The sequence below is a fragment of the Nicotiana attenuata genome, chromosome 1, assembly GCF_001879085.1.
Source record: "Nicotiana attenuata strain UT chromosome 1, NIATTr2, whole genome shotgun sequence".
Taxonomy (NCBI): Eukaryota; Viridiplantae; Streptophyta; class Magnoliopsida; order Solanales; family Solanaceae; genus Nicotiana; species Nicotiana attenuata.
The window spans coordinates 83,558,175-83,573,619 of NC_031989.1; the positions used below are offsets into that span (position 1 = coordinate 83,558,175).

Here is a 15,445-nt window from a genome sequence, read left to right on the forward strand (position 1 = left end):
AAAGCTAAAGGATTTGGCTGAATCCGTAATCCAGAAACTGTTTTATTCTTTAAAGTGAGATTTTTGGCGCAAATTAATATTAATGGAGCATCAAAGTAGATACAGAATAGGGGTGAGAAAAAATGCATATTCCTAATAAAATATAATATTTTTTTGGTTTCCCATCCAATATTCGATATTCATATTGAGGCCAAATTAAATTCGAATTCGTATCGAGATATTTTCATAATAAAGGTCGCTCTTTATTCAGGGATTCGAACTCGAGACGTTTGGTTAATACCAATATATATAGTGAAAGAAGTCGTTTTAATATAATTCCAAAAAACGAAGACGTGGTATTTCGCAAAGGAAGTCATCTGACACACTCTCGCACAAAAGAAGCACAAGTGCCCAAACGCCTTTGCCTCTTCCTTCCCCCACCCACCCCCCTCATATACCCACCCCCACCCACAAACTTTTTCACCGTTTTTCTGCTCTTTCTGACTCATCACCAATTCAATCACACAACACAGGTAATAACCTATACGTACACTTTCCTATCTCTATAGGTTTCAATCTTCTTCTGTATCTTTGTACAAAATTTTCTGTAGTTTTTTTTGCTTATTGAGTTTGTTTGATTCATAAGGATTGATTACAGTAAGCTTCTGAAGTGTTTATATGGTAGACTTTGTTTTTTCAGCTCGAAATCGGTGGTTTTTGACTTTTTTTTTCTGCTCTCTATAGTTAATTTTTGTAGCTTATCATGGATATGGAATTGTAGAAACTGTATTATTTCCCCTAAATTTTGCTTTTAGGATTACTTGTTAATTTATAGTGTTTGATTTTGTTCGTTTTGTTTTAGTTTGAATCAGTTTTGTGGAAATTCAATTAGGAAAGTTAGATTATGGTGTGATTAATTGTTTAATGTGATGTTTGGAGTATTCATTTTAGAGCTAAGGTGTAATTGACTGGGATTAGGACTTGTTGGGTTAGTTTTTTGGCTGTAAGATTGTTTGCTAATTTACTGATTTATGATTGAGACTGTAGATTCAAAAATTTGAGTTTTCTGTAGTCCTTCACTCATAGATTCCCACCTTGAGGTTTCATAAGCTGACCCTAGCTAGCTAGAGAATGAGGCGTAGTTGTTGTTGTTGTTGTATTTTTGTGAGAAGCTTCAACAGGAATTTGAGAAGCTGTTTGAAATTTGAGGCAGCAGATATTAAGATACTGATTTCTCTCAATTCTCTTGTAGAATTGTACATGCTCGGAAAATCCTAGTGTCGTCTTGGATCAAATGCACCTCAATAGATTAGTAGGAGAATTGGATGAATATTGGTTAAAAAGTTAATGTGTTCTATATTGTGGTTTCTTATGTAAACCTGCAGCTGATCAATGTAATTTCAGATATGTACGGAAAATTTCCAGTTACTTGGTTTCGGATGGTTAGAGACCTAGCTATGACATCTGTAAGCCTGTAACTTATCTTGGAATCTTTCTTTGACCTTGAATCGTTTAAGGAGTTGCTTTTAGTATCAGTGCACTTTTGTGGAATCAGCTTACAGAAATAAATACACTATTGAACTTGGTTTATAACAAAAGATAGTTGATTGAAGATGGTTGAAGGGGATGGGATGAACCTAAAATTATGCTCCCTCTGTTCCAGTTTACACTTTTTGCTTTTCGTTCAGACCTTGTAATTTTGACCATGCATTTGGACATAAAATCTTTTAATTTTTTGAAATAAAATTTACATATTTGGAAACTACGTAAAGTATAAGCCATAGCGAACAAGTAAAGAAGGAATGACCTTATAAGTCACAATAATTAATAATTTAAAATATTTAAAAGGCATCTGAAAAAATTACGGTCAAAAGATATTTCGTTTGACTCTCGAAATTTGAACACCTTCACATAAATTGGGACGGACTAAGGGAGTATGAAGTAATATTGTCAAAAAAAAATCTACATCCTCCCTGAATCAATGCGGACTTAGCTAAGAATCTGACACAATGGAGCAATATATTTATATGGGTGATACCAACTAGTTGGGATTAAGATTTATTTATTGTTGCACTTGTATTAGATCTGGGCAGAGATAAGAGTGTGATTTAGACCATCTAGTTTTAGAGAACCTTATTTGCCTTAAAACACAAGGTACTTAGCAATATTTAAATGACAAGGGTTTGGAATGGAGATGAAGGATTCATAATACCGACTAGGCTGGGATTTAGGCAAAGCTGTTGTATGTTCATAAAAGAGAGACGACATGACTAACTTGGCGCAATCTATTGTAATTTGTAGCTCTCCTGAAGTCAACCCCCTAACCTGTTAGCCGTTTTTACTCTGTTGTCTGAATGTTTATAGTGGTGACATTTTAGACTGTTGATTCTGCCTAGGGTGAAATTTAGAATTTTTTTCAGGGGCATACTGAAATCAGTTTCATCCTTGTTTGTGAATTACAGAGGTCACTATTTATACATAGTTAATTAATTCTACAACTCAACATTGTCATCTCCCGTCTAATCCAATCACCTGAGATGAAAATATGGAGCAAGCGAAAGGTTCACTTTCATTTTGCTAGGCTCTACAAAACGCGACTTGATTTTACATCTCTATAAACATTGTAATCTTGTCAGTTGAGCTGAAATATTGAGGTCAACTTTCGTGATGCTATTTTGGTGGTTGTGCTTGGAGATAATATTTCTTTGTCATGATTTACTCCTTGCTTCACGAATTTTCAAAGTAGTCCTGCCATAAGATAGAACGTACTGGTCCTTTCTAGTGAGTAATTTGTGTCTTACAATCAGAATTAGTTGCTTCTTCCGGTCATACCAGTGCTTCTCCATATCATTTTGCTAACTTGCACTTTAGTGTATGATGTATCCCTTTTGTTTTTGAAATCTGCTGCATACCTGATAATGATATTATTATCTTGTAGTGGTGTAGAGAGAAAATGAGCAAGGGGTTAACCACTTCAGGCGGTTGACCTAGATAAATTATCAGAAATGGGTAATTGCTGCTGTTGTTGTGTTTCGAAAGGAGTGGAATTGAACGGTTCACCTTCATTCTGTCGTGTAAGTGTGATATCCTCATTCCAAATGCCATTTACCTTGTAATTTCTGAGTAGTCTAATTACAGCTTTCTGGTTCAAAGTCTCTTTGAAGATTGAAATTTATTGTTAGAGCAGAATTTGAGTTCTGGCCCCTTTGTTTCCATCTTTAGTCTTTCTGCTACCGGATTTTCATATTTAATTTAACCTACAATTCACTAGTGTTTGTGGATTAACTCCAATCTTAAACTGGAATAGCTAACTTTAGCAATTATATTGACCCACGGCTCTGTTGCTGGTGCATGATATTTGCCAGAGGTTTGGTTGTCTCTAAGGCTCATTTTTTGGTTGGAAGCAGAAATTTCGTTACATACATATTCTTTTAACAAAATTATTTTATTTAAAAGAAAGCTTAAAGAATGAGTATGCCCCTTTATGCAAGGCAAGCATGATAATGTTACTGATAAATGGAGTTCTGGAATTAGCTATTCTTGCTGTATTAGACCAAGTCTGTAAAGTTTATGAATCGAAAGTTAAATGTGTGATGTCGAATATTGAGGGACCAAAGGTGCGAAGAGGATATGAAGATGAACCAAAGCTGGCACCTTTCTCTCGTTATTTTTACATAAAACCATGCCAACTCCACTTTTCTGAATTATAGTATGTTCTAATAATTTTAATAAGGAATAACTAGTAAATTTGGTGTGCTATTTTAGGGAGAAGTCTGAAAGTAAAAAGAATTCGGGCACCAACTGTTATTGTCAATTTTCAGTCTGGTGAGTGTCCACTTTCCAGAAGCATTACTCAACAATGTGTTGTTCATGCTTCATAGGTTGATAAACATGGTTCCTTAATTCGTTCCTGTGTATGTTGCATATTGTGGCATCATATAACAACCTGGATATAATTCGTTGGGCTGTTTGTTCTTTAATATAGGGTTCTTATCTTTCCTTTTTCCCCATCCTCCCCAGCCATTTCCATGCTCTCTATAAGCTCTTTTCAGAAAGCACCTTTGATTTCTATTGCAGTTCTATTCCCTGTATGTTAGGTAATCGGTTCATTTCATTGACAAAACCTACAGTCCCTTTATCTCCTTTTATTTTTGTAGATTTTGCAAGAGGTTATTATGATTTGTTTTGAATAAAGTCCACTATATGGTCCCAAATGCATGTAAATGCTTCATTTTCTTGGATATAGGGAAGTACAAAGGTCCTTGATAGAGAAGCTGGTATTTAATAGTGCATCAGCAGGGATAAGGTAAAAGAAAAAGAGTTGGAATATAAGATGATGAATTATACTTTTTAGCATTAGTAACCGAAATTCACTATTATGTGCTGAGTGCTCTCTGTTAGTGGAACAAAAACCTTTCCATTTATATGGGATTAACGTTTTCACCATCCTTCTGAATTTGTGCTGTGCCACAAAAAGACTTTTTGACTTGAAGATTTATGCAGTATCCCACAGTGCCGGAAGAGCGCGAACCCTTGTCATCTCATCATGTCACTGCTGCAGCACTCTCCACTGCGCTTTTGGTTGATACAAATCTGGACACCTCAAGTCCTGACACTTATAGACCACCTCCAATGCCAATGCCTTATGAAACATATGTGGGTAGGCCCAGGACGCCGCCAGGTAATCAAGATGGTATCAAGAACGAGGCAGCAGTTCAGGAAACAAGCACTGAAACTGGTGTTGCGCTGAACACAGCAGATGCTGTCGAAGCTGCAGAGAAGGATAATAAGGAGTCTGAAGGCATCGTGCAAGCAGACGTCCAGCTTGCTGCTTTAAAGGAAGTGGAAGATGAACTCGAGGAGTCCGATGAACTCAAAAAATCCAATATCCTTGTATTCTTACCCCCGCAAGAAGAGTGTCCCATCTGTCTTGAAGGTGAGAAATAGCTTTTAGCATTGTTGCTCCCAACTCCCTGCTTCTAGCTTCAACTAGAAACTGAAGAATGACTGCCCTCCTCATTGCAGAATATGATGCTGAGAATCCAAAACTGAGCACAAAATGTGAGCATCATTTTCATCTTTCATGCATTCTTGAATGGATGGAGAGAAGTGACACCTGCCCCGTTTGTGATCAGGTTTGTGTTAAATTATAGGAGCCTCACTAGATTGTGTTGACTGGTAACATGAGTTACTGCTATGATGCATCATACTTATTGTCCTCTTTTCATTGGTTGTAGGAAACGGTTTTTAATCCTGCAATTGATGGATAACAACGAGAATTCTGCTATTGGCAGTTGGTCGCGGAAGTGACTTTTGTTGTATGCCAAGAAGTGTTGTTCGATACTTTTGTGCCCATGGCAGTTAACAGCTTTAGCAGTAGTTTCTTCACATGTTTCCTTGTGTTTGCTTCAAATCATTCAGCTTGGTTGTGGGAAATAATTAGGATAATGGTTGAAAAAGTTTTTAAAAAAGAAAGGAAAAAGGAACATTTGGTTTCATTACGCATCATAGGTTCGTTTTCCATTGTGAATATCCCTTTTTATCCACGATATATAGGTTATTCATCATTTGCAAGTTGTATTGCATTTCCAAATTTGCAGATTTTTGTGCATCTCTGTATCTACCACCCATACACAAGTCTTCTTTTTTTCTTTTTCTTTTTTTGGTTATTTGATTATGAATTGGTAGCTCTATTTTCTTTGTTTGTAAATATGCAGTATAGCAACTCCTCCATTTTTGTGTACAAAACCATACTTAAACATTGAAACTTAGTGCAATTTCACAGTTTTTTTACGTATAAAGTTTCCCATCCGTAGCCTTGTGGTATATATAAAGCATCTCAGGGTGTTAGTTTTGTCCTGTTCATTTCTTCTTTTATTAATAATCTAGAGTTCTCTGTCGAGATTCGATTAGTTTGTTCCTTTACCTTTTTTCACTTAAATACTTAGATCTGGTTTGCCATGTTTTTTTTGCTCTACTTGTAAAGTCTTATGGGCTGCAAAAATCATACGCTCTTATCATTAAATTGATTTTTATCTTAATTATATGACTTAATTATAGTAAATTTATGTTAATATCGAAGATATGATAATTTACCATGAGATGCAGATATTGGATCTAGATTTTTTCTGATAAAGAGACTTAAAAATTGTAAATTTGTGTTATTATCTTTGCATATTTCTTTTTGACACAATTGGAGTGCTCCTCATTTCTACTAACTCGGGATTGGCTTATATCTTTAACGCATCAATAATTTGACAGGTATATATTGGGGAAATGGTGGGCAATATAACAACTTGAGGCCACAAATAAAACAAGTCTATAATACCATCGAACTGAATCAAGAAGAAAGAATTCTCAATTGACAGTCTGACACTGACAAACCATAACTTTGTGGTATATAGCATTGAATGATTTATTTCCAATAACAATGATTTTGAAATAAATGAGATAAATAAATAGAAAAAGGTCAATATACCTCTGTACTGTTCGAAAGAACCCGGAACCTAAATGTTGTCTTTTTGGACTCAAAATACATAAATAGGTGGGAAAAAAATTTAGTGACCAAAATATACAAAATGCAGTTTTGAACCACGTCTTACATTAACGTCCGTTTGGGACGTTAAGGTAAAGCGCGTTTCAGTACTGCGTTTATGACAACGCCTTTTGTAACCACATTTTACCTGAAGCTGAATGGACGTTTACTTAAAACGTGGTTCAAAAGAACGTTTTACATAAAATACGTTAATGATCCGCGCTTTGCCTTTTCAAATACCGTCCCCTTTCCTTTCCCCCACGTTCTCGACAGAAACTCCCCCCCCCCCCTCATTTTTAAAAAAGCTTCAGCGGTCCCCCCCCCCCCCCCTCCTTCACTCGATAAAAAACTCGAGTGGACCCCACCCGTTCCACAAAAACTAAAGATTATTGGTCCCACATCCTAGCCAAGCCTTCTATTGTTGTGGGTTGCTTGTTTCGGAGTTAAATTTTCAATTCTTCAACTTTTCGAAAAACATAAATCGAGGTACTCCGATTTAGTTTATGCCGAAACTCGTATAAATAATGCATATTAGTTATTTTGAATGTGTTCTATGTTGTTTTGTATTTTTTTTTTTTGCGACTAAACTGGTATGTTATTTTTATCCGGACTAAGATATTAATGTTCTAAAAAAATATGTGAAAATTGAAAAAATATTATTATTTGTTAATAAAAATGTTAATAAATTACTTTTACCGTTTTATATGTATTTTTGTGAATGTTTTGTGATTAAGATGTATTTGTTATTTTTTATCTGGTTTATATTATTTATTTGCTTAAAGACTAGTTATATAGTACCATTTTAGGGTAGTAAAATGTAATGCCTTTTAGCGTAGTAAAATTTAGTGCCTTTTGGCATAATAAAATGTAGTGCCTTTTAGCGTAGTTTCCCTGTAGTTTAAGTATCTCTTATACGCAAAAATACGTCAAAATAAATGATAGATCAAACACAATCTCTGTCCAATTATAGTCAACATATATTTGGTGCTACTGGGCAGCAAATATCGAGTCTGGAACCCATATATGAATATTTAATAATTTACAAACAAACATATAAAATTATAAAACTAACATGTAAAATAATAAAACTAACACATAGAAGAATTCAGGATAAATTGGTGCTACTGGGCCGCAAATATCGAGCCTGGAACCCATAAGTGAATATTTAATAATTAAATATTACATAATTATAAAAATTAATTATTTAATTTACAAACAAACATATAAAATTATAAAACTAACATGTAAAATAATAAAACTAACACATAGAAGAATTTAGGATATCTTGGTGCTACTGGGCCGCAAATATCGAGCCTGGAACCCATATGTGAATATTTAATAATTAAATATTGTATAATTGTAAAAATTAATTATTTAATTTACAAACAAACATATAAAATTATAAAACTAACATGTAATTAATGTTGTTTAATTTACAGTAGACGACATGGAGGTGCCGCCTATTCATCACGGACCTTCCAGCGATGAGCTACTGTTATTACAGGGCGATCATAAGTCCGCCCACATATGGGCAGGAGAGTTACTGACCCAGACTCTCCACGTAAGGAGAGTGGACGATGTGTGGGACTTTCTGCACGGCAGAGTTCTCCATCCACGTGTACTCACACACTTGCGAGAGACGGGTTTCTACAGGATTTTGGAGATCGGGCGGCTGCAACTCGATTGGTCTTTGGTCACAGCCCTGATAGAGTGGTGGCGACCGGACACGCACACATTCCACCTGCCCATTGGCGAGGCCACCATCACACTGCAGGACGTGGAGGTTTTATATGGTCTGCCCGTTGATGGACACCCCATTGCTCTGTCGCATGGCATGAGAGTGATGACATGCAGTACCTGGACATGCTGCATCGGCTCACTGGTTTCCGGCTACAGGATGAGAATGTACTGCTGAGACCAGTCGCTTTCCGTTGTCGACTATTCGAGAGTATTTGGAGGCATTGCATCTTGACATCGATGGAGATACACCAAATTATCATGTTCACCGTTATACGAGGTTGCTGCTACTCCTTGTGTTTGGAGGTCTTGTTCCCGAACACTTCGGGGAACCTACTTAGCTTGAGATTTCTTCATCATCTTGAGCAGCTAGATGATTTACCCTAGCACAGCTGGGGTGTTGTTGTTCTCGCCTACTTGTACAGGCAGATGTGCCGGGAGAGCATGGGCACCCAGCGTGACGTTGCTGGATTTTGCCGCTACTACAGGTGACAACATATTCGAATACTCTATTCGTTTTAACATACCTAGTAAAAATATATCTTAAATTTTGCGTCAACATTTTATGTTAGGTTTGGGCCTGGGATTGGTTCCTACAGTTGCAGCCACCTCTACCACCATTAGCTCCGGATGTACCACCTTCGTTTCTTCCTCTAGCTAGGAGGTGGGTTCTCCGGTGGGGATATACGGGTGAGTACGAGGCTCGGCATAATCTCTCCTTATGCAGGGATATCTTAGATTTGCTGGTGGGCACACAGGTAAATGTATATCTAAATTTACTTGTCATAGCTTCACATATTTTGCGTATACTCACGTTTTTTGTTGTTACTTAATAGTTCATTTGGACGCCATACAGCGACGCGTTGATAGCTGGCTTGCCCGATTATTGCTCGGTCGGCCGACTTATGTGGGGCTCTTCTTCCCATTGATCTGCCGTGATATTGTGGAGCATCATGCCATCAAGCGGGTACTTCGCCAGTTTGGTCGTCCGCAGCTCGTACCGACACCGTCCACCTGGCAGACCACGCACTACCATCGGGATGATCGTTCCAGGGTGGACGACGCATATTTGATATGGCTAGAGGAGCAGATCGATACTTGGGACCGGCGATCTGCCCTGATTCCGCCCCCCTCCCTTCACTAAGTCGGTCGAATACTGAGCATGTTATATGGGCTGGTGCCGTGGCATTACCCGACTTTTCGTCGGGAATCCTATTCATCGAGCTGGTGGTCGGTACGTTCCATACGACGGGAGACACGATGCACTGGTATGTTATTAAGTATTCTTACTTATAATTGTGACCTAGCGTTACGTAATTCATATTTTACATGTTGTGCAGGCTATTGGCCTACATTTATTCCACCAGTTGGGACTGCAGATGCAACAGTATGCCGGTGAGGGAGCGGCCATTTTGCACGAGTATGGCCGACAGGTTACAGAGCTGGCTGCCCGAACACTGCATAGAGCCCGAGAAGACGAGTGCTTAGTGCACGTCCCTGCTTATGTGGCACCGGAGCACTACTATCGAGGTAGGCCCCTCCCACGAGCGAGGGGAGCACGAGGCAGGGTTATCCCACGAGGTAGGGGTACCCCACGAGATAGGGCTGTCCCACGGGGTCGTGGGGGCCGACGAGGAGGTGGTCCTCAGCAAGGGGGCGCTGATACACCTGTTGAGGATGTTGGAGCTGATCTGCCGGGTGACCTCCATCAGCCAGACGAGGATGTTGGAGCTGATCTGCCGTCATTCAGCCTTCAGCTGCCATTCACTCTTCCAGCTACTTCGCAGGTGACCCCGTTAGATCCATTGTTGATCACGGGCACGAGCATTGCCGGAGATGATTGGGAGCAGTTCTTTTCAGGCCCATCGATCGCTGCTGAGGATTGGACGACCCGAGATGTGGATGGTGGGCGCCGGCTGAGTTATGGCTCATCGTCGACGGGTGTTGTTGGATCTTTCAGAGGCACAGGTATGTTTGTATTACTATTAAATTTAAATTTGTTTTTATCTCACTGATTCGCCATGAATAACTTTATAATTTTCTTATTAAGGCTTCATCCCAGCCCGTCACTGAGGCCACTTTGTGCGATGCTGAGCAGGATGCGACAGATGCTTATATTCAGGAACCCGACGAGACCATGGTAAGACTATTTGAAATTTTTTTGACTTAACATGTACATTACTATTATATATTTTCATATACTGAGCTGGCTTATTCTTTTGTAGGTTGCTAATGGACCAACGGCCCCTTCTACCTATCCTGCCAGCACTACTGACGATCATGTTGTAGCACATCCTGCGATAAAGAGGCGACATGATGGGGATGATCCTGATAGTGTATCCGGGCGGGATGGGATGCGCCTCAGGCCAGCGGCTGCATTGAAGCACACAGGCTGTGGGACACATTGATTTTTTTTTTTCTGTATGTTATGTAAATAATAACAACAATTTTTTATGTTTACATAATATGCGCATTATGTTTTTATTTTTCCGTTTCTTCTTTATTTTAATACTACAACAAAAACACAAATATAGGAACTTAACATAATTTAAATTCAGTACTGCTAATGAAAACACATGACACGGGAAACATAAAGATAAAGTACTACACTCAACACATACATGTCATTGTTTAGTCACCACCGCCTATTATTCTCTGCTCCAACCACTTAAATTTCTTTTCCAGCTTATTTTTTTCTTCTTCCACCTCTGTTAGTTTCTCATTCAACTCCGCAATTTCTCGTTTATATTCTCGTTCATATTCCCACTATTTTTTGGTCAAATCATGCACATACTGCAAAGACTCTTTGTAGCATTGCTTCTTACAGGGTTCATCAAACCATACCTCAAAATTACAAAAACTTCCGTTGTTGCCTCCAAACTTATTCACACACATCCAGTATCTGCGCCCAACTTCACCATCATCCCAACTGTCCGCCAACATACAACGTTTGCCACATTCGCACATTGGTACATACATGGGTTCAGACATTTGTTAAAGCGAAAAAAAAATACCCTGCTTTTATGGAAAGTTTTGCTATTTGTTATGGTTAAGCACAGAAAATAACTAGAATGCGCCCGTTATTTATAGGCAAGGCAACACACATAACGTAGTATTTAACCGCGCTATGCTAACACATAACGTAGTATTTAACCGCGCTATGCTTCGCGTGTTAAAGATTCTTTCGGATAAAAAATAATTTTTTCGCAGGCGGGCAACTTTCCGGATCGACAAGACAACACACATAACGTAGTATATAACCGCGCTATATATGCTCACACATAACGTAGTATTTAACCACGCTATGCTTCGCGTGTTAAAGATTCTTTCTGATACAAAATAGCTTTTTTCGCAGTCGGGCAGCTTTTCAGATCGACAAGACAACACACATAACGTAGTATTTAACCGCGCTATATATATTCACTTATTTATCAAACATTTTCCTCCTCTGACGGTGTAGTTTTCTAATAATTTTAGAGTGAAACTCGAACGTGAACGTAAAAATTATCCGTTTTTTAATTCAATACTATTTTTGATTACATGAACGGGAGGGATAAATTCATTAATTTACTCAACTGAAAAATGGTAAATATCAATATGATTTAACAACAATGGAAACATAATTTATTTGATACATCTTGCAACATAAACAAGTACATACACTTATTACAGAAAATATAACGAAAACAAAACACTACGTGTATCCTTGAGAGTTGGGCACATTAGATGAACTTCCACCTGGAGCTAGATTACTACCGCCACCCAAACCAGCTGAAGGACATTTACGACGGTCATGTCCTGTTTGCAAGCATATGCCACATTTACGCGCATAAACGGTATCACCAATATCCATTTGGTTCCGTATATGCGTTTTCTTTTTCACTTGTAGCTTACGCAAATAGTCTTTGTTACACACCATTTTAAATGGTTCCGGCGGCCAATAATGCTCAGCACCCACTGCTGAAACTGCGCATTATATGTGTTTAAGTATGCAGCAACACAGTACTGCCTATCAACATAGTTGGTTGCCCCTAAACCTGTATGTTGAAAGCACTTCATGGCATGTGATCATGGTATGTGGTAGATGGTCCATTTCCCACATGAACACAACCTGTTGGCTTTATTTACGGCGTGTATATTATTCCCCCGGTGTTGATGGATAGCGGTGCGAACTTCAAAAATATTTCGCTCGTTGCAATACTATAAAAATGAATGCCAATGTGCTCGCCTCTTGTATTTCTCAAATCATTTCATTGGTATTGGCCTAAATTCAACATCCCTCTCCATCAACTCTGACGCACCTCTATGCCTTTCAACAAACCTCTCCGCCAACAGTTTGAATGACATCCGCACCATGGCAGTGACGGGCAATCCACGTGTAGACTTCAATAACCCATTGAAAGACTCCGGCACATTTGTAGTCAGGGTTCCCCATCGTCTTCCACCATCCGCATGCAATGTCCACTTGTGAAGTTCATGTCGCATCAACCAATGATAGGCTCTTTCGTCTAACTGCCGGATCGTTTCCATGCGCCTCTGAATTTGTACTCCTGGTGATCAGTTGCAGCCATCCACATTAAATCATGCAAGTCCTTGTTGGGATATTTCTTTTGGAAATTGGCCTTCAGGTGCCTCACACAGTAAAGGTGGTATGCATAGGGTTCCTGCCATTCAGGCAAATGCTCTACAGAACTTAATATACCACCATGCCGATCAGATATTAGACAAATACCCGAACGTTGTTTGACAACGTGCTGCTTCAAGTGATTCAAAAATAGCGTCAACGTCTCTTGGCTTTCATTGGCACAGATGGCAAAAGCTAGTGGAAATATTTGTTCATTGGTATTTACTGCAAGGACGATCAACAACTTAATGTCATACTTTCCATAGACATGAGTACCGTGTATGGAAATTACCGGACGGCAATGCACTCTGAACACATATCTGAATATATATTCCAGTATTCCTGCACTCCGCTCAAGCTTCCATTCAACAACAGCCGGGGTTAAAGTGTTTCAATGCGGCCATGTACCTGGATAGAGATGCAAATGACTTATCCCAGTCACCATAAACGATTTCAAATGCACGTTTGCGGCCATGTACCTGGGTAGAGATGTAAATGACTTATCCCAGTCACCATAAACAATTTCAAATGCACGTTTGCGCCCGAGATATGCCTTTGTTTTGGTAATAGTACACCCATATTCCCGGTGGACGGATGTAATACACTCTTTGATCTTGTACCTTATGGACGCTTCAATGTGTGGAATCAGTTGAAGAGAAATCAAGTCAACATCCAAGTTAAAGTGATTCCCATTGAATGTGTCCAATTCACAATGGTGGGTGCCAATATATTTACCCACTTTCCACAACCCTGTTTCCTTCTTGGTCGCACGCAGCATCCAATGACAACCCGTAAACCATCTACGGCAAACAACCTTGTATAGATCCGGACTTGACTCCCATGCCATCATCTCATGACACTCTCTTACGCTGTATATTTTTGCAGTCTGGTTAGGCGAGCTTTATCAGGAAAAAGCATGCACTTTGCCAGTACCGATGGTCTAGACCCATCTCACATTACTGTCCGAATTTCATCAAGATCCCTTGTAAGGGCATCCACATCCGACATACTTGGCAAATGATAAAGGTAGGGAATATGCCTTGAATGAAACGACACGTGGGACTCGTACACTCTTGGTATAACAGGAGATAGAGCATGCTCCCTCGTCAGCTCAGGTTCGGCATTCTCTTCCTCCTTATCATCACCCTCGTCAGGGAAGGGTGTGTCATCTTGAGACTCATCGGCATTGTTGTCATAATCACTATTATCTTCCTAACTCTGCGCATCTGCTAAATCTCGAGTAAATATGTCGTCTACGGGCAACTAATTGAGGTCAGGGCCATCAAGTTGCTCGTTTTTACTGCACAAACAACAAAAAATAAGCTACTCAAATTGATAAATACTTTACATATAGCTATATCACTTTACTTGCAAGTCGTAATGTGTTGACATTCCATGATGGACATTATCCTGCTGGTGATGACTCCCGGATGGACCACCGTGATCCAACACACCAAAACTACCCATATTCCAACTGTGCGTGGGTTCATAACTTGTAAAATTCATATCTGGACGGTACCCCCTGTGGAATATATGAGTGTTAATACAAATTCAATACAACAAAAATAAACATCGTAACATAAAAGAAAATTGAAGTTTACCAGTCGTCTTGTGGATTATGTAAAGTAGAAGAGAAATTGTTTCCTCGCTCCTCGTTCGCCCGTGGAGATAAGTTTAGATCCGGCCAAACTCTTTCAACCGGAACCTGTTCGGCTAATACTGCTTCAGAATAACCACCTGATGATTGAGGGTTATCCCTACTTTGCGCATCCTCATTATTGCGAACGTCTTCAACTTTCACGTACATTTCTAATATTTTTATCAAAATAAGTTCCCAGTATTCATCCGGAGTCCCCAAAAAATCTCTCAGAGTTTCATCATCCTCGATGTTAAATTCAGCGTAACAAGCAACCCCTTGCGGAGTCACAGAATACGGATATCTTCCGGTTATTTTAAGATTCACCGAACGTTTGCTCAACCTCATTTTATTGCAAACAACGATACATGTCTATCGTACTCCATTGTAAATGGCAACTTAACATGACTATGTGGAGATAAACTATAGCTCACTGAGTTATTCACCACCACAACCTCACCCCCCAATATAATAAAACCCTTACTTTTCGCTCTTCAGACATTATCAAAAAAAGCTTGAGAATTTAACAAGAAGAAAAATTTATCAGGAGTTGAAACTTGTTTCTGAATGAATTTTTGCAAAACCCTTATCGCCTTTAAACGAGACAATGCACAATCCGGGGGGGGGGGGGGGTCAAATTTTTGGAAGTAAAACGCATTTTAAAAGGGCGTTTTACATATTTGAATTATTGTTATGTCAGTTAAGCGCATAAGAGTTATTGGTGGGCCCACAAAATAAGTAAAACGTGGTTCAAAACTGTTTTATATATTATGACACCGATTTGCTACTAATTTAGACAAAGGAACACGCGGCAAGCTAAAAAACAAATTACAGACCCTCAATTTTAATACCCAAAAAACCGGTAAATTAACCGACCCCCATAGACAAAGGGATAAATAAATGAAGTATGGTAAAATTCTTGAGCACAATATAT

The 15,445-nt window shown here is 38.9% G+C and overlaps 1 protein-coding gene across 1 annotated transcript; it reads left to right on the top strand.

Annotated features, from left to right (window-relative positions):
• On the top strand, positions 405 to 5,776 carry LOC109229821 (probable E3 ubiquitin-protein ligase RHB1A). Its single transcript, XM_019395373.1, has 5 exons — positions 405 to 512; positions 2,918 to 3,053; positions 4,483 to 4,915; positions 5,005 to 5,114; positions 5,217 to 5,776. Exons 2-5 carry the CDS (start codon positions 2,985 to 2,987, stop codon positions 5,247 to 5,249), a joined length of 645 nt encoding a protein of 214 aa, XP_019250918.1. The 5' UTR covers positions 405 to 512; positions 2,918 to 2,984; the 3' UTR covers positions 5,250 to 5,776.